Source organism: Nannospalax galili, unplaced genomic scaffold, assembly GCF_000622305.1.
Source record: "Nannospalax galili isolate Female #2095 unplaced genomic scaffold, S.galili_v1.0 scaffold407, whole genome shotgun sequence".
Taxonomy (NCBI): Eukaryota; Metazoa; Chordata; class Mammalia; order Rodentia; family Spalacidae; genus Nannospalax; species Nannospalax galili.
Genome location: NW_008355644.1, coordinates 278418 through 304807, shown reverse-complemented (window position 1 = coordinate 304807; position 26390 = coordinate 278418). Strand labels below are relative to the sequence as shown.

General features: G+C 37.8%; 1 protein-coding gene across 10 annotated transcripts in view; it reads right to left on the bottom strand.

The window, feature by feature from the left end:
* The window catches only part of Herc1 (HECT and RLD domain containing E3 ubiquitin protein ligase family member 1), a 199422-nt gene that overhangs the window by 114648 nt on the left and 58384 nt on the right, over window positions 1-26390 (bottom strand). For 9 of the 10 annotated variants that reach the window (XM_029556090.1, XM_029556083.1, XM_029556082.1 and 6 more), the window contains exons 11-21: window positions 21048-21182; window positions 20599-20764; window positions 14326-14451; window positions 12328-12549; window positions 11667-11819; window positions 11409-11541; window positions 9909-10100; window positions 7576-7797; window positions 4596-4769; window positions 1126-1240; window positions 916-1036 (exon numbers count right to left, since the gene is read on the bottom strand). In XM_029556090.1, coding sequence (XP_029411950.1) covers window positions 916-1036; window positions 1126-1240; window positions 4596-4769; window positions 7576-7797; window positions 9909-10100; window positions 11409-11541; window positions 11667-11819; window positions 12328-12549; window positions 14326-14451; window positions 20599-20764; window positions 21048-21182 — 1759 coding nt within the window. The remainder of the gene's footprint in view (window positions 1-915; window positions 1037-1125; window positions 1241-4595; window positions 4770-7575; window positions 7798-9908; window positions 10101-11408; window positions 11542-11666; window positions 11820-12327; window positions 12550-14325; window positions 14452-20598; window positions 20765-21047; window positions 21183-26390) is intronic. The other variant, XM_029556091.1, reaches the window with a different exon arrangement.

Here is a 26390-nt window from a genome sequence, read left to right as displayed (position 1 = left end):
GTCAGTACCTGATAAAAGTCTATTATAACACAAACATAGTCTAGTTTGCTTTTACATTCAAGAACTAAATCACAGACAGCAAAGCATCTGATGTGTCAATTTTCAAAGTAAGCACTTCTGAAGATGATATATATAGTTGGGCTGTCTTTTATAATTATAGGATCATGTTGCCAGAATCAAAAAGCACGTTTTATTTTGGTTGCCAGAATTGCTTCTTGGTCATCTTCAATAAATACTTTTAATCTTCACTTTCAGTGTAGACAACCATAATCATAAGAAGATCCACTTTCTTGTTAATAACACCCTCCCTTATTTTCACCTTTCTATATTAGTATTTTGTTCTTGTTTTGTTTTTTGAGAGAGGGTCTCCCTGGAGCCCCAGATGGCTGGAACACTCTATGAGGACCAGGATGTCCTCTACTTCACATAGACCTGCCTGCCTTTGCCTCTCAAGTACTGGGATTAAACATGTGCACCACCATGCCTGGCAATACAGTAAGCATTTTTAACACTTTACAGTTCTTGTATAATTGTTGGATCTTTTACCAATCTGAGGCATTTGTTAATGTCCCTGATAATTTCTAGCATTCCTAATCCAAACAGGATAATTTCAATGTATCTTAGTATAAAAAAAGAAGAATGTTTCCTATAATCTGGACAAACCAGTTTGTCACTATTAATATTTTTTATGCAGGCTATTATTTAGCAGACCTGTCATACTTGATAAAAATGAGGTAAATAAACCCCAACTCTTTGATTCTTTTCCTAGACAATCTACTACTAGCATGTTATGGACATCAGTAATAATCAAGACATGGTTTGTTGGGGGGGGGGTTTGTCTCACAAAAACTAAGGTGGAGCTACCTCTGGCAAGCTTGCAGAAAAACATAGAAATTAATTAATTTCCAACTTTACCCATCTGTCTCGTGATGATGACCTGGTTTGAATAAGTTCAAGGTTCTTGCAAGCGAGTAAACGACTTCGAACTTTGTATACACAACGGTACACTTCTGATAAGTTTTTACCAGGTTGGTATCTGAATAAAGAACCAAAATAGAAAAGTTACCTGATTTCTAACATCATGATAGCAAATATTTGTCTGAGGATAGTTTTTAAGTTACTTGCCGGCTTTCTCCACATGCTTGACTAAGTAAGTTTGTGTGTTTAAGAAGTGCTGCAAGAACAAATCTAGACACTGTGTCCAAGAGTGACTCATTACTTAACGTTGCACTGTCCCAATCTGAAAATAAAAATGATACAGTGGCATTTAAAGGATTCAGAGGGCATTTTAATAGCTTCAGTTATTCAATACCTAAATTTTACCAACTTTCTGAACAGCTACTTGACAAATGCATATACTGTTTTAGATACTGGGGATACAGATGTCAACAAGTCTCTAATCTCATGGAGCTTAGATTCTTGGTGCAGGGTAGTAAGATGGGAGAGATAATACAGTCAAAACATTAATGACAGGTAAGGACTATGGAGAAAAGGCTAAGTAAGAATTGGGAGAACTGTGCTATAGGACTACTAATTCACATAGGGTAGACTGAGAAACTTTCTGATAAAGACTACATTGGAGCAGAGTTCTAAATGAAATGGGAAGAAGTCACATGGACACAGTGATGATGTTAGGATAAACATGTGCAAAGAATATGGCTAGAGGGTTCAAGGGGTCAAGATGGCTGGACGAAAGGGTGCATGCACAAGAGTGGTAGGAGAAGACATTAGAGAGCTGTCCAGGGATTAGATTACATTGGTCTTACATGCCAGTACAAATCCTCTAGATTTTACTTAAAGGAAAATGGGAAGCAGCATTACAGGGCTTTGAACAGAGAAATGACATGATCTGACTTATAATTTTAAAAGCTCTATAACTTGAATGGAGAACTGTGATACTAAAAGCACAAGTTATTATTGCATAATGCAAGCAATCAATTACTGTGGTCACACAGTGTAGGAGCAATGCCAGTAGTGAGAAGTGATCAGTTCATATGAATTCTTAAAGTGCTGCCAATATTTGAAGGGCAAGTTGAATCTAAATGTATTAATTGGAATATATTGACAATGGAAGGTCACAGGAATTTTGCGAGAAGAAAGCTGGAATCAGAAGTTTAAATTTGAACACTTTCTGTTAGACATCTTGAATACTGAATCGACTAGTCATACAAATATAAAAATGTATACATATATGCATACATACATAAAAATCAATATATGGTATTTGAAGCCATAAAAGTTTATGACTCAGCAGTTAAGAGCACTGACTGCTCTTGCAGAGGACCCGGGCTCGATTCCCAGCAACCCACGTGGCAGCTACACACCATCCTTAACTCCAGTTCCAGGGGACTCCAAAGCCCTCTTCTCACCTCCGCGGCATTGCACAACATGGGTACACTCACATACATGCAGGCAATACACTCATATACATAAAATAGAAATAATAAATAAAATACTTTTTAAAAGTAGATCCTGTGAGACTACAAGTACATCTAAGTAACTAAAAACATCTGGACAGAAATATGAATATATACAACTGAAAACTTCAATCAGCATTAAATAAAGAACAAGTTAGGTATTTTTTCTTTCCATTCTTTAATTCTAAGTTGGCACAGCATAGAGTATATTAGACAGAATATATACTTTTTAAAAAGATTTTATTTTTAATTAGATGTATAGGTGTGTGTGTCAATGTATAGGTATGTACACATGAGTGCGGGTACCCTTGGAGGCCAGAGGCATCATATCCCACTGGAGTGGGAGTTACAGATGGCCGAGTCACCCAAAATGGGTACTGGAGACCGAACTTAGGACTTCTGCAAAAGCAGTATGGACTTTAACAGCAGAGCCCGAGGATATACTCTTTAGAGTATATTCAGTAGATCCAAATGAAGGAGGGAGGTTTATTGTCAACACTGTTCCCGGAGTGACTGCTAGACTATTCATCTGACAGATATACTGAATAATGTCTGTACTACAAAACCAAACAAAACAAAACAAAAACCTTGGAAAACATTAAGCTCAATTTAATTTTATTTGTTCTTAATTCTTCTTAAGACTCCTTTCCCAAGAGATTAAGTGTTAGATCTTCATTTTCCCCTTTATGTCCATATGCCTATGTTAAAAATGTACATCTAGATTTAGCTGCTTTATAGGCAAAAGAACTGCCAATACAAATATGCCTAACTTTCAAACAAACAAAAATCTTAAAACCCACAGATAATCTTTGAATAACAATATATAAAGAGTTATCTGTTCCACAGACCTGCTTATTCTCTGAGAACTATTATGTCTTACAGTCAAACAGGATTCTATTTTAAGGAAGCTAATGGTCAACTTACAGAGAAAAATACAGTAATGCCCTTTGTTCTGTTTGAAATCTAGCATGGATTACCTTCCTTTTGCCTTTTTAAAGCAATGAATTCATAAAGCATTGCCATTAACGTTATGTTCATTTTATACCAAGCACTACAGAAAGCTTCCACTACTCAGTATAAAGTCTACACTAACATATACAAGCAGTACAGCACATGGTTAAGTTTGTATTCACCTAAAGTTTATATCTACATTTTAAATGTTCTCATTTCAACATAATAAATGATAATGTGATGTAAAAACCTAATGAAGGGCTGGCAAGATAGTACTTTTACCATTTCTTAAATCCTAAGACTTAGAAGAAAACTAAGGATAGGATAAGAAAAAATAACATGGCAAAAAAGAGACTACAGATAATGACCCTGAACAATATGGGCCATTGTTTTTGCTTGTTATCTTTGGAATTTTGAAGGACGTTTGTTTTGAGAAAGAGCCTCACGCAGTTTGGATTGGCCTCAAACTCATATAATGGAGGTGACTTTGAACTGATCCTCCTGCTACCCCTCTGGAGTATAGGGACTACTGGTAAGTGCCACCATTCCCAGCTCTAATATGGGTCATTGCTAAGTCAACATGGAAACTAAAAATAAATCAGAGAATTTTGTTTGAAATGTATACATAAGTGGGCAAGTGTTTTTTATAAAGAACATTCATTAAGCCTATAGCCTACATACATACTTTAAGCCAGGTCTTGCAAAGAGAAGAAAACCTTTAGTATAAGAGTTATAGGAATACTTTAAAAAAGATGATTCGGGGGCTGGAGAGATGATTCAGTGGCTGGGAGCACTGACTGCTCTTGCAGAGGACCCAGGTTCGATTCCCAGAACACACATGGTAGCTAACTGTCCACAAATCCGGTTGCAGGGAATCTGACACCCTCTTCTAACCTCCATGGCACTGCACGACACAGGTGCACGTATATACATGCAGGCAATATACACATAAAATAAAAATAATATTTTTTAAAAAAAATATGATTCATTATACTACCTCTACTTTTGATACAGTGGGGTTCCTTTAAATGGAAAATATGTATATAAAACAAATACTTGGTTATTTTCTACAGAGAAAAACAAATTATTTAAAAATGATACTTAAATGACTTTTATTTAAAAAGTGATAGGGTGGTCTCTGTTAATTTCTATTAATACAAACTGCATATACTGGTCAAGTGTCATGAGTTAACTATGCATTTACTCACTTCATCATCTTTATTTTACCTTTACTAACAGCATAATCCTGCATGCTGATCCAAAGGCTCCGGGCAGGCTCTTTAGAACAACCTAATGCCAAGTCTACAAAGACAGCAATTTCAGGCCGCAATTTGTAATCAAAAGGCTTCTGTTCTTCATTTCCAGAAAGAGCTACTTCTAATAGGCAACTCATACATTTATCTATCAAAAATTAAAAAAAAACAATTTTAATAATTCTTTTTTAAACATTTATTATTTGTTTCTCCTCCCCCAACGCTTCCCCCACTTCTCTACCTCCCCGTTTCTCCCTCCCTCTCTCTTTCTTTCTCGGTGCACACTTGCATGCCACAGCACATGTGGAGGAGAGGACAACTTACGGGTATCATACTTCTCCTTCCACCATGTGGGTCCCTGGAGATCAAACTCAGGTTGTCAGTCTTGCCAGCAAGTGCTTTTACCTGCTGAGTCAACTTACCAGTCCTCAGGTTATCAATTTTAAACTTCATATATTTTAATACTACAAATAAAATCTTAGGAAAGTATCTACTTCAAGCCATTTTAAGAAGATGGAACAAAGATGAAGTTCTTTAATATTTTCAACTGGAGGGAGTATCACCTTCTCTCAGCTCCCTCTAGAAAAAAATGGGACACTAAGGGAGGAATGCTGGCATTTTGGAAAGTAGAGGCCAGGGACGCAAAACGTCCTACATATGAAGCATAGTCTTCTATAACAAAAACTATCTTAATCGAATGGAGTATACTCTTTGAAAAAATAAATGGGACTGTAGGGAAAGAGAATATACAAACTTTTTTTTCTTTTTTCCTAGACTAGAAAATAATCAGTTCAGGATGATAAAAAAAAAAAAATCAATGATACTATGAACAATTTCTCAATTAATAATCACATTTGTACAGTCGGTTCCTAACTCTGTAGTAGCATTCAGTAATTAAAAAAAAACAAAATGGCCGGGCGTGGTGGTGCATGCCTTTAATCCTAGCACTTGGGAGGCAGAGGCAGGCGAATCTTTGTGAGTCGGAGGCCAGCCTGGTCTACATAGTGAGTTCCAAGACAGCTGGGGCTACAGGGAGGCCCTGTCTCAAAAAGACAAAAAAAAAAAACAAAAAACAAAATAAGGGTCTAATCTGGCCTTGAAATCAAGGTCCTCCTTCCTCCTTCCATCTCCCAAGCGTTAAAATTACAAGAATGCACACACCACAACACAGCTGGTTCACTTTTTTTTTTTCTTTTAGGTCTTTTTGAGACACGGTTTTTGCTCTTTTCGAGACAGGGTCCCCCTGTAGCCCCAATTGGCCTGGAGCTCACTATGAAGACCAAGTTGGCCTTCAACTCACAGAGATCCACCTGTCTCTGCCTCCCAAGTGCTGGAATTAAAGGCATGTGCCACCACACCTGGTCACTTCATATTTTTTTTAAAGTCAACGCTCTATATGATGATAACGGTTTTGACAACTACCAGAAGTCAATTCAATCAATATTAATGAAATATTATAAATTTATAATTTTATATAATGCCTTTTCTTTATATAAATTATATAAACTTATACATACATATATATATATATATATTTTTTCCCCCTCATGTTTGTGAGACAGGGTCTTCCTATAGCCCTAGCTTCCTAGAACTTACTATGTAGACCAGGCTGGCCTCAAACTCACAGAGGCCCGCCTGCCTCTGCCTCCCAAGTACTGGGATTAAAGGCATGAGCCACCATACCTGGCTATAAATTTATATCAAAAAAATTAATAATATTAAAACTAAAGCTGATTTTATTTATTTAATTACAACTAAAAGATATATATACACATACATGTATGTGTGTACACATGTATGAATGTATGTATGTACATGTACACACGTTTTTACCCAGGAGACTCTCTGTAACTGCCAATGGGGTAAGTACTGAGAGCACTGGAATTTTATATCAAATACCCCTTGAAAATTCCACAACTTTACACTCTGTTTCTTATGTGTCACTAATACTAGTCTAGCATTTATAAGCCATGGTCGAAATCACTTTCTAGTTCACAAATAAAATGAAGAAAACCTCAACTGTTTCCCTTACTCCTATTTACCACACTTCCCATCCACAAAACAGAATCTCTCATTTTGTCTTGGTTACTTTTCTCTTCTCTCTTTTTCCCTTTCTCTCTCTCTTGCTCTCCTCCTCCTTCTTACTCTCTTTTTTACCATTCCCTTTCTCTCTCTCAGACTTTATAGATATTCCCTGAGTCTATTAGCAGAGAAATAATAAAATTTAAATTTAGTAAGGCCATATAAGCTATCTAACCCACTATTTCAGAGAAAATTAAGAGGCCCAAAGAGAATGAAATACTAATCTTGGATAAAACATCTGTTGGGATACTAAATAAGTCCTCATGTTCAGTCTAAGAGTCAACAAAATAGAAAAATGAGAGATGAGGAAGCAAAAGAAATTCCCAAAGACACTACAAATGAGGCAAAAAAGACTGCCACTCATATCTAATGGGTAATATTTGAAAACTGGGCACTGGTAAGTCCCATAAGAGTATTGCATTCTGTGAAGGAGTTTCATAAACCCTGAGCTTCGAACACTAGTCATTATTTTTTTTTTTCTCATGATTTTCTCAAAATGAGTGAAAATCAGACCTATATGGATTTTTGGAAACAAGGTTCTCCTTCTATAGCCCAGGATGGTCTGGTACTCACTATATAGCTTAGGGTGCCACCAATCTTGCAGCAATTCTCCTGTTGTAACTTCTCAAGGGCTGGGATTATAAGCATAATAATATACTGAGCCACCATACCCAATTCCATACCCACATTTTCCTCTATCATGCTGTAGAATTTAATTATTTTTCTGACAACTGTACATTATGATCTTAGATACTCTATTACTAATGTTGTAATTCCCTGTGAGTTCTTTATTCAACAATTTCAGAATAAGAAATCTCCAAAGGAGGTACAAAGAAATGGTGTGTTTGATGTGTTGACCAGAAGCACATTACCCAACTGAGGGGTGTCCATTTCAACACCATCACTGAAGAGAGGTGTTTTCATCCAATATGCAGTGTCCTGTTCCTCTGGAGACACAGGGGACCCCTGAAGCATGCCACCAAGACATCGCCCAATGAGGAGAGCAATTGTTCTTTCCAGGTCCACAAGCCACACCCAAGACTGAGCAGGCTGAGGTAATGGCATACCAGCAGGGTCGATTACTTCTGGCCCTCCTGAAGACAAAATTAGTAGTAATTGTTTTTATCTGTTAGTTTTAAAAGCTATCTTGTGGTCTCTAACCTACTGCACTGTAATAAGATATTGAAACAAAATAATTTTTCAGTGAAAGCATATAATAGTTCTTATATATAAATTTAATCCCCAGACTAATATATTCATATATTATGCTATCAAATACTTTTCCTTTGTAAGTTACTAATTTTAAAGAAAAATATTAAATCAACACATGACAAAATTATCTCAATGGATTCTATTCCTACTGTCCAAATCAAATGTTACCATTTTAGTGAGTATTTAAGTTTTTTTTCTCTAAAACCAACTCAAGAATTCATCTAGTAAAGCAATAGTACTGTTTAATGTTTTTAGGGCTTGAATTCAGAATTGTGTTATATTAATATCCAGCCCTAGGCTATCTTACCATATACTTGTTTCTAAAAGTTCTTCACTTAAAAAAAAAAAAACAGCCAAATAAAAAATCATTCTTTGTGGATAACTCTCAGAAAGTGGCAAGAATAAATATTCAGCATGATTATAAAAAAAAAAGTCAGCCAAAAGATAACAGAAATCAGTGAAATAAAGAAAAGCATTTCCCAAACCAGATATTTGAAAAGACTAAGAGAATGCACAAACCACTGATAAAAGTAGTAAGGAAAACAGATGCTATTAAAAGTTTTTAAATAGAAATAAAAAAGGATATATAATAAAACATACAAGATTTTTTAAAAACTACAAGCAAATACAATCAACAATCTTATGCCAACAAATTTGAAAACTAACAAAATGACATCTCTTGGAAAATATCAATTTCTAAAATGGTTTTGAAAAGAAATAAAAATTTCTACTATCCATGCACACAATAAGAAATGAAATAAACCAGATAGTTTTATAGATAAATTCTTCTTTTAAAAAAATCAAGAAAAGATAACCTTTATCTTATAAAAATTACTTCAGAAAACATAAAAGGTCAGAAGACTCCAAATGCATGATAGTTAACATAATGTTGGTAAACTAAGCAAAAACATCATGAAAAGGGGAAATTTTTTTTTTTAATTTTAAATCAAGTTATAAACCAACAGAAATCCAAAACAAAGTGATACCTAACTCTCATGACTTTAGGAAAGTCACTTTAGAAAAGCAAGAATAAACCTGGAACAGCTCCATATACAGCCTAATCACTATTCTGATTGGTTGTAAATTTAACACTTTGACCATTTCAATCCAGTGGTCACAGAACTAACCAATGTTAAAGTAAAAAGGACCTCAAGGTTATCCTGTCGAAGACCAATGTTTTCAGAAGAAACGAAGACTCTTAAGTGACAAATGAAAAGTTTTTCTCAGGGTTATACAGCAAGTTACTAGCAGAGCCAAGACTAAATTTCAGGGCTTTACTTGCCTCAGTACCAGATTCTATCCAATTAAAAATAATATGTTTTCACTTAACTTGAAAGATTTTTTCAGTTCAGTGATGAAGTATCCTTTGACAGCTTTAGCAGCGACAGACTCCAATGCTTAACACACTCTTTCAAAACAAGCTAATTTCAATTGTCTAGAATCACCAAGTTTTTATAAATCAAGAATGAATTAGAGTACCAAGTCTAAAATCAAATGCACACAGTTCCTTAATTTCCATTTTTAAATTCAACCAGTTACCTATATAATCAACCAAAAGAGCAAACATGTTGCTGCCAAATAGATATTTAAAATTATAATCCTCTATGCTTATCATAAAAAATTTTGATCTGAAGATAATAATCCACTGATTATAAAATGTACTATTGTTTTAAATACCTCTAAGGAAAAAAGTGATGCTGACTAAATTATAATACTTTGTTATCCATTGTAAGCTGCATCTTAATTTCAATCATGTCAAATTTTGAAGAAAAAGCCTTAGAACCAAATGATGCTTTTTTGTGATGCTCATAAATAAGCAACTTTCTTAGCTGCTGCATGTTAACTGCTCACTTGAGACTGTCCAACTCTTAGATAATCATATCATGTTGGTCACATGAAACACCCATGCTATTACACAAGATTTTACTTGATATATGTAAAAGGAACAACTTTTCTCAAGAGCATTATTTAACCTTTAACTGCCTATACTTACCATGAAGGGGCCACTGCAACTCTTGGTCTTCTAAAAGAGCAGCAGCTGGCAGGAGTCTATTAAGACAATCAAGAGGTGGCAAGAGATCGAGGAAATAACTCAATAAAGGACGGGCCACCGACACAGGGAGTAACAGCAGGGAGTTAACAATCTGGCAGAGCATACTGCCTGCAGCTGACACATATATCACATCTATGAAAGGCAAGAAATGCAATGTGAATCAATGGTCTCAAACAAACTTTTAAAGAACTAAGAAAGAGCAGGCTAATTCAATGACTCTTTGTTCAACCTGGTAGCTGGTGTCACATTAGTATTTACTATCAGAAAATACCACCAACACTTTGTGTAAAAGCACACATATCTTGCATGCCAACCAACTCAAAACTTTGTAATTGCCTTTCTCAAAATAATTATGAATTTCTCACTTATTAATTTATCCTCACTTTTAAATTTACTCAAATATTTATCAAGTACCTACAATAGACCAGGCACTATTTTAGGTGAATCAGACAAAGCCATGACCAAAATAGCCAATGCCTTGTGATGTTAACAGTCTAGTAAGGAAAGTTTTCACATTCATTTAAAACAAAACTTATGTTTAAAATAAGATCATCAAAAAGAGCATCAGTTTAAAATCAAATCTGTTCCAATGTTTCACTGTACTTGGGGCCAGAAGGAACATTCAAAGTTCAGTTCAGTTTGAGTGAGCATTACATTTTAGTTGCACATAGAACAGTCAAACCAAGGTGTCTAATAAAAGTTTCGGTTTTCAGCTGATTTATTTACTTTTTTCCGGAAAAAAAACTCGAAAGACTAACTGGTTTAGGTAAAAATGTTTTATTTTAGCTGCTTATGGGACAACCAAAAAAGTACCCAGTAAGCAACTAGAGAAAGGTGCTGGTGCTTAGGAAAATTTTCAACTAAATGCAGATGTGGGAGTTATAACCACATGCATGATGGTTAAAGACACTTAGACTAGATAAGGCTATTCAGAAAGAAAGGAGGACCAAAAGCAAAATTCAAGAGATCCTCAACATTAAAGGGCATATCAAGGAAGAGAAGGTACATCCTTTAGGAACTCTGGAAGGCTGAGGCAGAAGGACTGCTTTAAGTTCAAAGATAGCCTGTACTACAGTAGTGTGAGAATATATTCAAAGGCAGGCAGGCAGGCAGGCAGGCAGGCAGGTGGGTGGGCAGGTGGTGGCAAAATATATAACAGATAAAAATCTTACTTTGTGCCATTTTAGACTAATTTTTTGAGTATATATCATCCAATGTCTTTAAATTAGATCTGTTATAACAATTAGAATGCTTGAAAAATAAATCAGTGTTACCATCCCCCTTAGAGAAACATCAAAGGGATCTCCAGAAGAAAGGAAACGAGGTCATTCCTTTTCCATTCCATTCAGATGCTTCAAGACCTTCTTGAGGCTTTGGAAAAGTTAAATGACTATTGCTTGAGAATCACTGGTTAAATGTGAAATTCAATACAAAACTCACCTCTTAATTTTTCTCCAACACTGCCATTCCAAGGACTCTCTTTAAGCAAATTTGCTGAACGTGAATAAATATCTGTGGCATGAGGTAACAAGAGCTGGAGATGTTTATGAAGCAATGCCACACTGCTTGAGTTCTGAGGAGGAAAAAGTTCCTAAATTATTAATTTGAAAGATCCAAAGTACAAAAATATTATGGCACACCCAAAATCCAAGCTTCTAGGTCCCTAGGAGATCCTACAAGAAGCAAAGAATCACATACCTCACTGATGTTATTAATGTGGCAAAATGCAAGTAGCTGTTTCTGTAGTGAGCACAGCAGCTCGTGGAGGTGAGCAGGCTGACGGTTCTCTGAAGATGATGTTCCAAGTATATACTTATCACTATTCTTTTCTAGCTCTCCAAATGCTTGATCCTGAAAGGACACATAAGGAAGATTATATCTGAAATATTTAAAAAATTTTTTATTTTATGTGTATGAGTGTTTTGCCTGCATGTATACAAGTGCACTAGTGCATAAAATGCCTGTTGAGGCCAAAACAGGGTGCCAGATCCACTGGAACTAGAGTAAGAGGCAGCTGTTAACCACCATGTGGGTGCTAGGAACTAAACCTGGGTTCTCTGCAAGAGTAGCCAGTACTTAGCCACTGAGCCATCTCTCCAGCCCTGAAGTATTTTCTGAAAAACTATTTTTACTGGTTTATTAATATGAGAAGCACTTAGTCAAAATTTAACATAAGACTCTGTAATTTTAAGTTACAAATTATTTGGCCATCACAATATTTTAGAAGACTTGACATGTTTCCCTCTTGATGTGAGGAGTATAAAATCTTACTTATAAGTGTTTAAATGTCAAAATACCTTGACCTAAAAAGATCCCTACCCCTTTATTCTCGTCTTAATATAATGAAAAAGTAAGGTACCGTATAAAATCCTAAATTTCTTAAGAGGGTCTTCATTAAAATTTCGGCCAGGTGAGTGTCTGGATGGCAGGTCTGAACGCTGTAGGGCTGATCTGACAGGTTCCCATAGCTAGTGTACACAGTTGCAAGGTCAGCAGCATCAGAGGGAGAGCTATAACCAAGAAGGGAGGCCACATGGGTATGATCTTGCAAACTTGTCAGAATGATATCCAGTTGCATTCTCTAAAGAACAATGGAAAAGGAACATATAATTAGCTTAAAATGCACTAGAAGAGAAAAAAACAAGGTTCTTAGGGGAAAAAAAACATAGTAATGATGCTAACTAATCCATTTTTTAAATTTTTATTTATTATTTTTATTTTATGTGTATGCGTGTACTGCCTGCATGTAGTTAAGTGCACCTGTGCAGTGCAATGCCCACGGAGGACAGAAGAGGCTGTCAGAACTGCAGTTACGGACAGTTGGACAGTTGTTAGTTGCCATGTGGGTGCTGGGATTCGAACCCAGGTCTTCTGCAAGAACCACCAGTGTTCTTAACCACTGAGCCATCTCTCCAGCCCTAACTAATCCATTTAATAGACCAATAAACAATAATCTTTAAGAAGTAGGTAATTTTAAGAAAAACCATCCAATTCGTACCATTTGGGAAAATGCAACTCACAGGCTTTTATCTCATCCTTTACTATTAATAGTCAACTCTAACCTAAAATGGCATAATGTAGGCTAGAGAGATAGTTCAACAGTTAAGAGCACTGACTGTTTGTGCAAAGGACCCAAGTTTGATTCTTAGTATCTATATGGTTGCTAACAAGCATCTGTAACTCGTTCCAGGGGATTCTGCGCCCTCTTTTGACCTCCACGGGCACTGCACAATACAGGTGCACCTCCCTGCATGCAGGTATTAGACTCATACACACAAAATAAAAATAATAAAGTATTTTTAAAAAATTGCATACTGTAATAATTTAAGCACTATAAGCAGACAGGAGTAGGAAATACCAACAGGTCAATTATGCTATATGTTATTCTACAAAATTACTGATGACAACTGCTTATTTTAATGTTTGAAAGAAATCACTTGAACTCTAAACTAATGCAAAACAATCACTAGAAAGCGCCTATGTATATTATAATGTCCTAAGTACCACTTTCCCTCTCAAACCTATAGTTTTACAAGTGACTCTTCAACTGGTACGGCAAAAATTTTTTTTGGTCTTTTTATTTCTTTGGAGACAGGGTCTCCCTGTAGCCCCAGTGGACCTGGAACTCACTTTAGCCCAGGCTGGCCTTGAACTCACAGAGATCTGCTTGCCTCTGCCTCCTGAGTGCTGGGATTAAAGGTGTATGGCACCATACCCAGCCCAAAATATCTTTTTTTTTTTAAATGTATTTACTATTTTCATTTTATGTGTATGAGTGTACTGCCTGCATACTCATACATTCATGTCACACAATGCCTGTGGAGGTCAGAAGAGAGGTGTCAGATGTCAGATCCCCTGCAATTGGAGTTATGGTTGGTTGCTAGCCACCATGTGGGTGCTGGGAATCGAACCCACACCCTCTGCAAGAGCAGCCAGTGCTCTTAACCACTGAACCATCTCTCCAGCCTCGCTTTTAAAAAGATTTTATTATTTTTATTAATATCTTTAACATAGTTAAAAATAAAAAATAAGCATACATCTCAAATACTTTTTGCTAATGATCATCTTCTCCTTTTAGGAAAACAACTCAGGTCATAGAACCAATAGCTCAAGATTGATTTCACCTCAGCATATTATAACAAAACAAAGGGTGTCTACTTTGACAGCATAATCAATACCAGAAAAACTAGTCATTACTTTAAGAAGTGGCCCCAAATAATTCAATAAATTATTAATAACTCAAGGTCATTAGACATCTGAGAATTCTTACACATGGGAGTTGATTTACTTTATTTTCCTCTCAGTCCAAATTTTTTGTGATACTACTGGTTTATCTAGATACTGTGCAATGGCTTACCTGTCCTTTGGATAAGCTTTCCCACCTATCAGGTCCTTGGGGTAAAAGAGAATGCAGTAATTCCATCCGTTCTCGCAATGGAGGTAATAGCATGGTTGCTCCCACTGAGAGTGTTTCAATTACCACCTAATATCAAAAGGAGGGAGGGAGGGAGGGAGGAAGAGAGGGAAGAAAGGAGGGAGGGAGGGAAGGGGAAGGAAAGAGGGAGAGAGGGAGAGAGGGAGGGAGGGAGGGAGGGAGAGATTGAATGAATAGCAATTAGCCTGGTTCTTATGTTTTACTTAACACATGAAACGTGAATTCACTATTAGGATAATGAAAGGCTAAAGAGGGTCATGTCAAAACTGGAAGCAAGTTCATCCTTTCAATGTCTTTAAGAGCATCAGAATACAAATATTTTATTTCTATTTTTTAAAAGATTTACTTATATATATAATTTTTTTTTTGCCTGCATGTATATTAGTGTACCCCATGCATGCAGTGCCTCTGAAGGCCAGAAGAGGGTGTTGGGATCCCTAAACTGGAGTTACAGACAATTGTGAACTGCACCATTGTGGGTGCTTAGAACTGAACCTGAGTCCTCTGCAGAAGCAGCAAGCACTCTTTATCACTGAGCTCTCTCTCCAGCCCCTATTTTTAAAATTCCTTACTACTTAACATCCAACAAATATTTAAAGTTCAGTTTACTGTGTTGAGACAGCTGAAGTGATATGCATATGTATACATACATACATACATACATACATACAAAAATGATTGATAAAATGTCCTATTTTCATAAGCATATGATCTAATGGGGAACAAAGATCTTGAAAAAAATGAACTGTTAAAGGGGTTACATAAGTAAAAAGGAGCTGGGGAGATGGCTTATTCATTAAACAGAAAGGCTCTATACATATTCTAGGAGAATCTACTGCCTAAAATGGAGTGGTTACTATGGACATCCAAGAATAAATGGGTAATTCTAAACTTTTTTTTTGTATTACTGAGGACTAAGTGAATTTAGGGAATTCTGCAGGTAAGTATTCTACCACTGAGCATTCTCTATTTTCAGAGAGAATCTAAGTTATCTAGGATGGACTTCAACATATGATCCTCCTTTCTCAGCTTCCTGAGTAGTAGGAATTACAGATCTATGTCTTTGGGCTCAGTTCTAATTTGTTTTGGTTTTGATTTTGATTTTTAGAGACAGGGTCTCACTGTAGCCCTAGTTGAGCTTGAACTCACTATTCAGACCAAGCTGATCTCAATCTCACAGAGATCCGCCTGCCTTTGAGCCCCCGTCCCCCAAGTGCTGGAATTAAAGGTGTGCTGCACCACCCAGCTCTCTTTATTTATTTTTGTTTTATGTACAATGAGTGGTTTGTCAGAATGTAAGTACACCACAGAGGCCAGAAGAGGGCATCAGAATCCCTGGACCTAGAGTTATGGACAGTTGTTAGCTACTATGTGAGTGCTGGGAACTGAACCTGGGTCCTCTGGAAGAGCAACCAGTGCTCTTAACCACTAAGCCATCTCTTCAGCCCCATTAGTGCACTCCCACCACCCCTTTGGGAGACAGGGTCTCCCTATAGCCCCTGCTGGCCTGGAACTCACTATGTAGACCAGGCTGGTCTCCATCTCACAAAGATCCACCTGCCTCTGCCTCCCAAGTGCTAGGAATTAGGGGTATGAGCCACCACGCCCAGCTCCAGTCCTAATTTTTAACTTAATTTTTTTTTATTTTTTTAATTTTTATGAGTGTTTTTTTGCCTGCATTGTATGTATGACTACAGAGGCCAGAAGGGGGCATCAGGTCCCCTGAAACTGGAGTTATAGATGGTTGTTAGTCACAATAACAACCTCTACAAGAGTTACCAGTGTTCTTAATCACTGAGCCATTTCTCTACCCCTGAAAGTGAATTTTTCTTTATTCAAATCCAGTATGTTTAACATTAAAAAAAATCTTGTATTATCCCATTACAATAAATATTACATTATCACAGCTCCTACTTGCCAACAGGTTAATGTTCTTCCTTCCCACCTTCATCCCAGAAAATATGTTCTTCTAATTTTTTTTTTTAAAAAAGACTACTGTATTTTTGTTTTGTTGAAAAAAGTTGACATATAATCTATATAACATAAAATTCACCTTTTGAAGGTAAAAGCCCAGTGGTTTTTTACTGTATTCACAGAACTATGCAACCATCATAATCTAATTCAAGAACATTTTCATCATTTCCAAAAGAAACTTGCTGGGTGTGCAGCACTCGGGAGGCAGAGGCAAGTGGATCTCTCCATGAGTTCGAGGCCAGCCTAGTGGTCAACTGGAGCTACAGGGAGACCCTGTCTCAGAAAGACCAAAAAAAAAAAAGAAAGAAAGAAAAAGAAACTTGTGTTCATTAACCATCATTCTCCATTCTCCTCTCTCTAAAACCACTATGACTATTAATCTGTATAAATTTGCTTATTCTGAAAAATGTAGTATTTATAGCATGTGGCCTTTTGTCTGTTTTCCCCCACTTAATTTTACATAATTCAGTCATGTTGTAGAATATATCAATACTATGTTCTCTTCTATAGCTGAATAGTATTATGCTGCATAAATACATCACATTTTGTTTACCCTACATTAGTTGATTGACATTTGTGTTCTCATTTATGGGCTATCATGAACATTTGCACACAAGTTTTGTAAGGACATGTGCTTTCACTTCTCTTAAATATACTTATTGGAATTGTCAGGTCATATGACAGCTCTATAACAATTTTAAAGAACTGCTTAACCATTCTAGAGCAGAAGTAGCATTCAACATTCCCATCAGTCAGGTCTAACCTCTCCTTTCTTCTTAACTTGCTACTACTTATCTTTTTGATCCTAGTTATTCAGTGACTACGAAGAGGATTTGCACTGAGATTTTTATTTGAATTTTACTAATCCTAATGATAGTAAATACTTATCAACATGCTTAATTGACTTCGTATTACTGTCTCTGAAAACATGTCTACTAAGAGTCTAAGGTTCATTTTTCAAAATTAGGTTTTTTATCTTTATTATTGAATTGTAAGGATTTTCCACATATTCTAAAAACTAGAATTTTATCTGATATGTGATCTGCAAGTATTTCTCCAAGTCTGTGAGCTGTCTTTTCCATTTTGTTGACTGTATCCTTTGAACCACAAATGTTTTCAATGTTCAGTAAGTCTAATTTATTTTCTCCTTTAGTTGTTTATGCTTATGGTACCTAGTAAGAAACTACTACCTAATCCAAGGTCATAAAAATTTATACATTTTCTTCTATGATTTTCATACTTGTCTTATATTTGAGTCGTTATCAGTTAACGTTTTATATATAATGTGAGATACAGCCTGTATTAATTACTTTTCTGCTGCTGCAATGAGACACCATGACCAAGGCAACTTATAGAAGAAAGAATTTATTTGGCTTATGATTTCAAAGGGATCAAAGTCCATAATGGCATGGGAAGCATGGTGGCAGAGGTAGCAAGAGCAGAAAGCCTAGCAATCACATCTTCAAGCAGGCACAGAAAGCAGAGTGACTGGCAATCTGGCAAGGCTTAAGAACTCTTGAAGTCCAACCCTAGTGACATGCCTCCTCCAGCAAGGCCACACCTCCTAAAACATCACCACCAACTAGGCACAAAATGTCCAAACACTCCAGAGCCTTTAGGGGACATTTTCGTTCCAGTTGCCCAAACACCATTTATTAAAAAGATTTTTCTCTTGTTGAACTGTCTTGGCACTCTTAAAGAACATTACTCAAGCATAGGATATGGGTGTATTTACAGAGTCACAATTCCTTTCCCTTGATCTGTATGTCAACCTTTCTGGACTGTACTACTCTTTTGAATTTTGCACCTAAGTCTTTAAGTTAGGAAGTGTAAATCTTTCAGTTTTATTCAAGATTACCTTGTCTATTTGGTTCATGAATTTCCACATGAGCTTTCACTCTGGCATGTCAATTTCTGTCAAAAAAAAAAGCAGCTAACAGTGACTGTACTAATCTAAACTAATTTGGAAGTACTGACATCTTAACAATAATCAATCTTTTAGTACATAAACATGAGGTATCTTTGCATTTATTTAGGTATTCTTTAATTTCTTTCAATGATATTTTGTAGTTTGGGGTATATAAATTCTGTATGTCTGGTTAAAATTTATTTCTAATTATTCTATTCTTTTGTTTGTTTGAAACAGGGTCTCACTATGCAGCCCTGGCTGGCCTGGAACTCACTATGTAGATCAGACTAGCCTTGAACTCACAAAAATCTGCCTGCCTCCTGGGTGCTGGGATTAAAGATATGAGCCGCCCCATCCAGCTTATTCTATTCTTTTTGCTGCTTCTAAACATTAGTCTGCTTTCTTAATTTCATTTCGGATTGTGAATGATCTTGACCTTAGTAGGAAATTTTTCAGTCTTTCTCTACTGAATATGATATTAGCTCTGAATTTCTCCATAAACTCTCATTATCATATTAAGAAAGTTCTCCTGGGCTGGGGAGATGGCTCAATAGGTAAGGTGCTTGAAACACAAGTGCAAGGACCAGAGTTTATAGACCCGACAACAAGGTAAAAGCCATGAGTGTGGTGGTATCTAGAATTCTAGCACTGGTGTGGGGGAGACAGGTGGTAGCCATTTTTTTCTTTGTTTCAATTTAATTTATATTATTTCCTTTTATTCTACTTTCTTTGGTTTATTTGGCCTGATTTTTTTTCTAATTTCTTAAAGTAAATTAAATTGAGATCTATATTAAACATAAACATTGCAAATTTTCCTGTAAATAGCAACTTTAGAATTAGTCTGTGAGTTCTGGTAGAGAGAGAGAAAGAGAATTCTTTTTGTCTTCTTTTGGTTTTGCTTTTTGTTTTTTGAGACAAGGTCTCGTTATGTAGCCTGGGCTATCATCAAACTCATGTTTATCCTGCCTTAGCCTCCCAAGTACTAGGATTACAAGCATGTGCCATCATGTCCAGCCATGTAGTATTTGTTTTCATTTAATACAAAAATTTCCTTGTGATCTTTTCTTTGATCCACTAGTACTTAGGAATGTATTGTTTAATAATTATTGTACTTTCTATCCTTACCTGTCATTTTATGTGTTTAATAGAAAAATGGCTTTATAAGTTCTCCAGATTAATAGTTTATCATAATACCACATAAGCTGTTTTAAGCTCTCTTATTTATAATCACTGTAATGTAGATCATCTGAATGTAACGGTTCATCTTCATGAGTTAAAATCACCTAGGAAACCAACCTCCGGATGTATCTGTGAGGGTGTTTCAAGAGAAGTTTAACCAAGGAGGGGAAGACTCACCCTGAATGTGAAGGGGATCATTCCTATGGGCCGAAGACCAAGACTAAAGCAAAAAGGAGAAAGTATCCATATTCATCTTTCTCTCTCTGTTTTCTGATTACAGAAGCAATGTTACCAGCTGCCATAGTTAGAGCTGTTCTGGCCCTCAAGCCTTCCCTGCCAAAGTGCAAGCCAAAATAAATCCTTCCTTCCTTAAGGTGCTTTTGTCAGGTATTTTGCCACAGCAATGAAAAAAGTAACTAATACACTATTTTTAAAGTTTTTTAAATTTATTTTTATTTTATGTGTATGAGTATTTTGCCTGCACATATTTAAGCGCAACCACATTGTACAGTGTCTGAGGAGGCCAGAAGAAGGCATGAGATCCTCTGGAACTGGAGTTTTGGGTGGTTGTTAGCCACCATGTGGGTGCTGGGAACTGAACCCAGATCTTCTCCAAGAACAGTCAGTGCTCTTAACCACTGAGCCATGTCTCCAGCCCCACTAACAAACCATTTTGGTCTAGCCACTTACTCCACTTAAGCCAATCTTTATCTTTTAGTTCTGACTGGGTTCTAGTAGATGACTCAATCCACATATTCAGTTACTATGATTGAGCAAGTCAAGCACTAGGTGCTAAGGATATTAGAAATCTAAAACCGAATTCTTATCTTCAAAGCCTATCTTGTGATGAAAGGATAAACATGTTTGCAAATACAATTAACAATGAGAACACATATGGAAAAATATCCAACACAGCATAAGAGGGTACTGAAGGAAAGATTTCTCAGAGATGACATCTAACCTTTGTCTTAAAGATGGGTTAATCAAAACTTTCTGCAACCAACAACCAAATAGGTCTAAGAAAAAGAACATGCAATTGAAGATGCAATGTGCAGTTGAATAAATCTTATAGCTAAGGCCTCCAGGAAACATGTGGTATGAGCTAGAGATTCTTAAGTCCTCTCTTCTCTTACCTCTTGGATTTCATCTGGGACAGTAGCATCCATCAGCCTGAAGAGTAAATTTCGAAGGGGACCTGCCTGTCTCCCAAGAATACTGGTAGCTACCCCTCCTGCGAGGGCAAGAGCAAGGTGATTTGAAAGCAGCTTCAGGCAGAGCTTAAGGAAATTGTGGTGTTCTCTGAAACCAAATAAACTACTGTGAAGTTCTAGAACATAAAAGTAAATATAATACTGTTTGATAACATTTTTTTTCTCTTTAAACCTTTGGTCAAGTCATGGCTAAAAGCAAATTTTAAAACATCATTTATGAAATTATGGATAACTTTTTAAAACTAAGAAGTTATTAATGGAAGCTTAGTTATTTTCAAGGTTATAAAGAAGTTTCACATAATTTAAAGCAAAACAAGAGAGAACAGTATAAAAGAATAATATACATGCACACATTCATATATGTAACATACCTTGATGAAGGGAAAGGGAGTGGGGGAATCTCACTGTTTATTTTATCACAGTATCTCTCAAGAAAAGAACGCAGATGTGAGAAAGTACTCTCTTCAAGATCTACACAATAAGGCCGATGCCATGCAACAACTTGTCTAGAGGGAAGCATAAGAAAACCTCTAAACAACCTTACAATGAAACTTCTACACATGACCAAAAACAAAAAGAGCCAGTGAGATGTTAACAGTGGGTAAAGGCACTTGCATGCCACTAAGCCTGATGAGACAAATAGACACACGCACATGCATGCACGCACTAAAAATAAAAAAAAATTATTATTATTTTATGTGTAAGCGTGTACTGCCTGCATGTAGGTAAGTGCACCTGTGTCGTGCAATGTCTGCGGAGGACAGAAGAGGCTGTCCAAGCCCCTAGAACTGGAGTTAGTGACAGTTGTTAGCTGCCATGAGGGTGCTGGAATTCGAACCTGGGTCTTCTGCAAGAACAGTCAGTGTTCTTAACTGCTGAGCCATCTCTCCAGCCCCAAAATATAAAAAATTTTAAAATAAAATAAAAAATTATAGTCAAGGCCAGCCTGGTCTACATACTGAATTCCAGGACAGCTGGGGCTACAGGGAGACCCTGTCTCAAAACTACCGCCCCCCCCCAAAATATATATATATATAGTTAAGGGGGCTGGAGAGATGGCTCAGTGGTTAACAACACTTGCAATTCTTCCAGAGCACTCATGTTTGATTCCCAGCACCCACATGGCAGCTAACAACTGTCCAGAGAATCTGACCCTCTTCTGGCCTCTGTAGGCATTGCACACAGATGGCCCACTTACATGCAGGCAAAACACTCACACACGTAAAATAAAAATAATAAATTTTTTTTTTAAGTATAATGATTTCAACAAAACACACAGAAAACTTCCTGATGTGAAGGTGACAAAAGCTTTCATTTTAGTAACTGATGAAAACCAAGAATTTGGCCACTTTTAGAAGAAAATGTTAACTACCACCTATGCTGGTCAGTTTGGACATTTGCTTCCTTGAAAGCAGAACTGAATTACATGATTTACTAAACTGCTTCTAAGAGTGTACAAAATATCTATTTTGTTAAGTTAAGAAAATAAGCAGGAAGTTGCAGATTCAGAACTAATAGCAAATAATATTCAACTTGTTTTTGAGCTTTGTTTGGGGAGCATAATTATCTGCATTTTTACTTGGTTGGCATATCATAATAAAATCCCTCTGAATCAAAGTATAAAATGAAAATATAATACATTCTAAGCTGTAAATCAGTCCACATCATTTGTAAATACCTGGGGGAAAAAAAATCCCAAACATTCCTTAAAATTCGATCTCTACCGCTGACTACCAAGAACATCTACTTAATTTTATTTTTTTTAATTTATTATTTTTATGTGTATGAGTGTACTGCCTGCATGTTTGTGAGTGCACCCGTGTTGCACAATGCCACAGATGTCAGAAGAGGGCTTCAGATTCCCCTGGAACTGGAGTTAAGGACAGTTCATAGCCACCATGTGGGTGCTGGGAATCAAACCCAGGTCCTCTGCAAGAGCAGCCAGTGCTCTTAACCACTGAGCCATCTCTCCAGCCCCATACTTAATTTTAAACATATGGTAATCACTTTAGGAAGAAGCTATATTTCTACAAAAGAAAAGCTTCCTTGATTTTTAAAACTTGCCTATAGGGTTTGGTTTTACAAAGAAAACCAACTGGATAAATGGCACTGAAGTTAAACAAATGTTTTAAAACAACTGTATTGACCAAACTGACTCCATTTTGAATAAAGTGGTCATCTTAGAAGCTTAGCCATAATATATTTTTAGCTCAAGGATTGTTTTTAAGAAAGCCTGACCCCTTTCCCCCTTACCTCCCAGGAGAATGCTGCCACAGCTACTTGCTTTCTAATATAGGAAACCAAATTGTTATGATATGACTAACTGCTGATTTTGGCTTCTGTAACTTGCCTGTTTTGCTATTTTAGGGTACCTTGACATGTAGACCGTGACCCCCTTGTAATTTGGGGACCACTTTGTCAACATTCCTTTTGAGGTTTTTAGCTTTAAAAGGTCCCCTTTCCCTCTCCCTCTGGAGCACTCCAACACCATATGAAGATTACAGTCCAAACTAGCTTGAATAAAATTTTTTATCCTGATCTGAGTTGAGTCTGGTGGTCTTTTCTCAGTAGTCCCGGATTCCATAACATTTGGGGGCTCATCCAGAATTCTGAGGGATCCCAGACTCAGGGCTGTTGGTCTGAGACAGGCTCGACAAGGGTACAACTTGCTAGTGAATCTGGGGATCTGTGGGAGCACAAACCACAGCTGCCACAAATTAAAGAGTCACTAACCAGGAACAAGCCTAATTTCGGAACCTGTGCAAGCCCATGGTTGTGACCACTAAAATTTCATTAAACTGAAAGAAAAGCTGCCGGCTATTGCATGTGTGCTAAGGACAGGATAAATTTTGTGAGTGTTTTGGAGTCTGGACATCTGGGGAGACTTAGGGTAGATTGGACACAATTGTAACTCAGTCTCCAGGGACAGCAGATGTCCTCCTGTCCCTTCTGGTTAGGATATGGATATATGAGTGAAGATAGCCACCACATGTCTGTAATTGTCTGGTCTTCTCTGTCTGTTTGAGTGTTTTGCCTCTTTGTGCTTTTTGTCTTTCTCTGGTGCATTTCTGTTTTCTGGTGTGCTTGTGAGTTTTGCTGCAGACATGGGAGGCAGAGCGAGCACAGCCAAGACTCCTGTGAACTGCACACTGTGTCACTTCCAGGAGTTCCACGAAGCAGACGGATTACGGAGTTAAGATGTCACCTGGAAAGCTCTGCACCTTATGTGAACTGGAATGGCCCTCCTTTAATGTGGAATGGCCGGATCCAGGATCCTCTGACCCCAAGGATGCCCAGAGTCTGGTGAATAGTTACTGGAGACCCTGGTCACCCCAACCAGTTCCCTTACATCAACCAACCACTGGCTCTCCCTCCTCCTCCAACCCCCTCCTTTGTTTAAGTGCTATGCCCTTAAACAGGGGTCCTCTATTTTAGTCACTAGATCACTGTGCCAGAGAGTAAGAGCCTGAGCAAGATGGCTGGCCTTTCAGTTTTGGTCCCTGGGGAGGAGGAGGACGACATACCTCCACCTTACAATTCACTCTCAGGCAGTCCAGGATCCAACTGTGTCTGAGGGAGATCCTGCTTCTGATGCTCCAGCATTGAGAATCTATCCTGATCTGCCCTTACCTCCACACACTCAAGAGGGGCTTGGACTATGCCCTGCCCCAGCCAAGTCAGATTTCTCCCCTGGCAGTGTTACCTCTCTCAGGGAAGCACCCCTATGCAGATTCATGATTGATACCAGGGATGGGAAGGCTGACAGATGCAGAGTCCCTTTTATGGTCTATGTTCCTTTTTCCACCAGTGATTTATACAATTGGAATACTCAAACCCTCCATTTTCTGAGAGAAACCGCAAGCCCTTATTAGCTTTCTGGAGACTTTTCTTCACCCACCAGCCAACTTAGGCAGACTGTAAACAACTTTTAGGTACACTTCACAGCTGAAGAAAGAAACCGAATTCTGGCTAAGGCTCGCAAGGCCAGAGTAGGTCTTACAGGACCGGTGGGGATAACCACGCTAGAGTCGAATGAATCTAACCAGACTGGGACCCCAACACTGACTGAAGTAAGGGAGCCCTAGACACTTATCGCCAGGTTCTACTGACCGGAATGAGAGCAGCAGTCAGGAAGCCAACCAATCTTTTCGTTATTCAGGGGAGTCAGGAGTCCCCTGCTGGTTTTCTGGAGCGCCTCAGGGAGGCCTATCGGGAATTTACCCCCATACACCCTGATGCTCCAGAAAACCAGAGGGCTATTAACATCGCCTTGATGAGCCCTCAGGAGGCCCCAGACATTTGTAGGAAGCTAGAGAAGCTGGAAGGATTTGAGGGAATGAACAGGTCTCAGCTCTTAAGAGATAGCCCAGAAAACCTACAATAATAGAGATTCAGATGAAAAAAGAGACAAAAAGCTGGCCAGGATAATGGTGGCTGCTTTCAAAGAAAGAGAAGACAGGAAACAAAAATACCGTAGATGACAGAATCAGTCCAGAATCAAGCTATAGAAAGATCAGTGTGCATGCTGTAAGGAGAAAGGGCACTGGAAGAATGAGTGTCCACAACATAGGTGGAAAAAGAAAAGCAGGTCCTCAATCTGGAAAATACTGATGCTGAATGAAGGGGCCCAGGCTTCATACTGATGAGCCCCTAGGAGCCCAGGATGACAGGAAAAATTGGAGGCAAAACCCTTCAGTTTCTAGTAGATACAGACTTTGTGTCTCATTCAGTGCTCACTCAGCCTCTTGGCCCGCTCACCAAGAAAAGACCTCCATACAGGAAGCCACCGGGACTAGGACCTACGCTTGGGCTATTAAGCAAGAAGTGAACCTCGGACAAGGTACTGTGACTCATTCCTTTCTTGTTATGCCAAATTGTTCTTATCCCCTTATCAGCAGAGACTTGAGGAAACTAGGGTCTACTATCACATTTAATGAGAATGAAGCCACTCTGGAGTTCACACGTCCACCACCTACTACCTTGATAACTTGTTCCTTATTAGATGAACTTAGAATATTGGATAAAAACTCAGGGGGACTAAAGCACCAGAGATTATTGCCCTATTCAAGACCTGAGGGAAGTCAATAAAAGAGTGGAAACCATTCACCCAACTGTGCCAAATCTCCACACTCTGCTTGGCCTACTAAATCCAGAAAAGACCATATATACTGTTTTAGACTTGAAGGATGCGTTTTTCTCCTTACCTCTGGCCCCTGTGAGCCAACCCATATTTGCTTTTGAGTGGACAGATCCTAAAGCAGGATTCAGTGGTCAGCTGACCTGGACTCAATTGCCACAAGGGTTTAAAAATTCTCCCACCCTATTTGATGAAGCTCTCAGTGCAGACTTGCTTGAGTATCACCAAGAACACCTGAGTATCACCCTCCTGCAGTGCACGGATGACCTTCTTATTGCCACCCATACCCAGGAAGAATGCCAACAAGCCACTGAGGAACTGCCTGAAACCCTCCAGGGATTGGGGTACCGTGCATGCTCCAACAAGGTAACTTATTTGGGGTACTGCTTGGAAGATGGCAACAGAACCCTGTCTCAGAGCAGAATTCAAGCCATCCTAAACATTCCTGAGCCAAAAGACAAAAGGCAAGTGAGAGAATTCCTGGGGACAGTTGGATATTGCAGGCTCTGGATACCTAACTTTTCTGAGATAGCTAAGCCACTATAACAAAGCCTAGGAGGAAATGAACCTTCTAGGT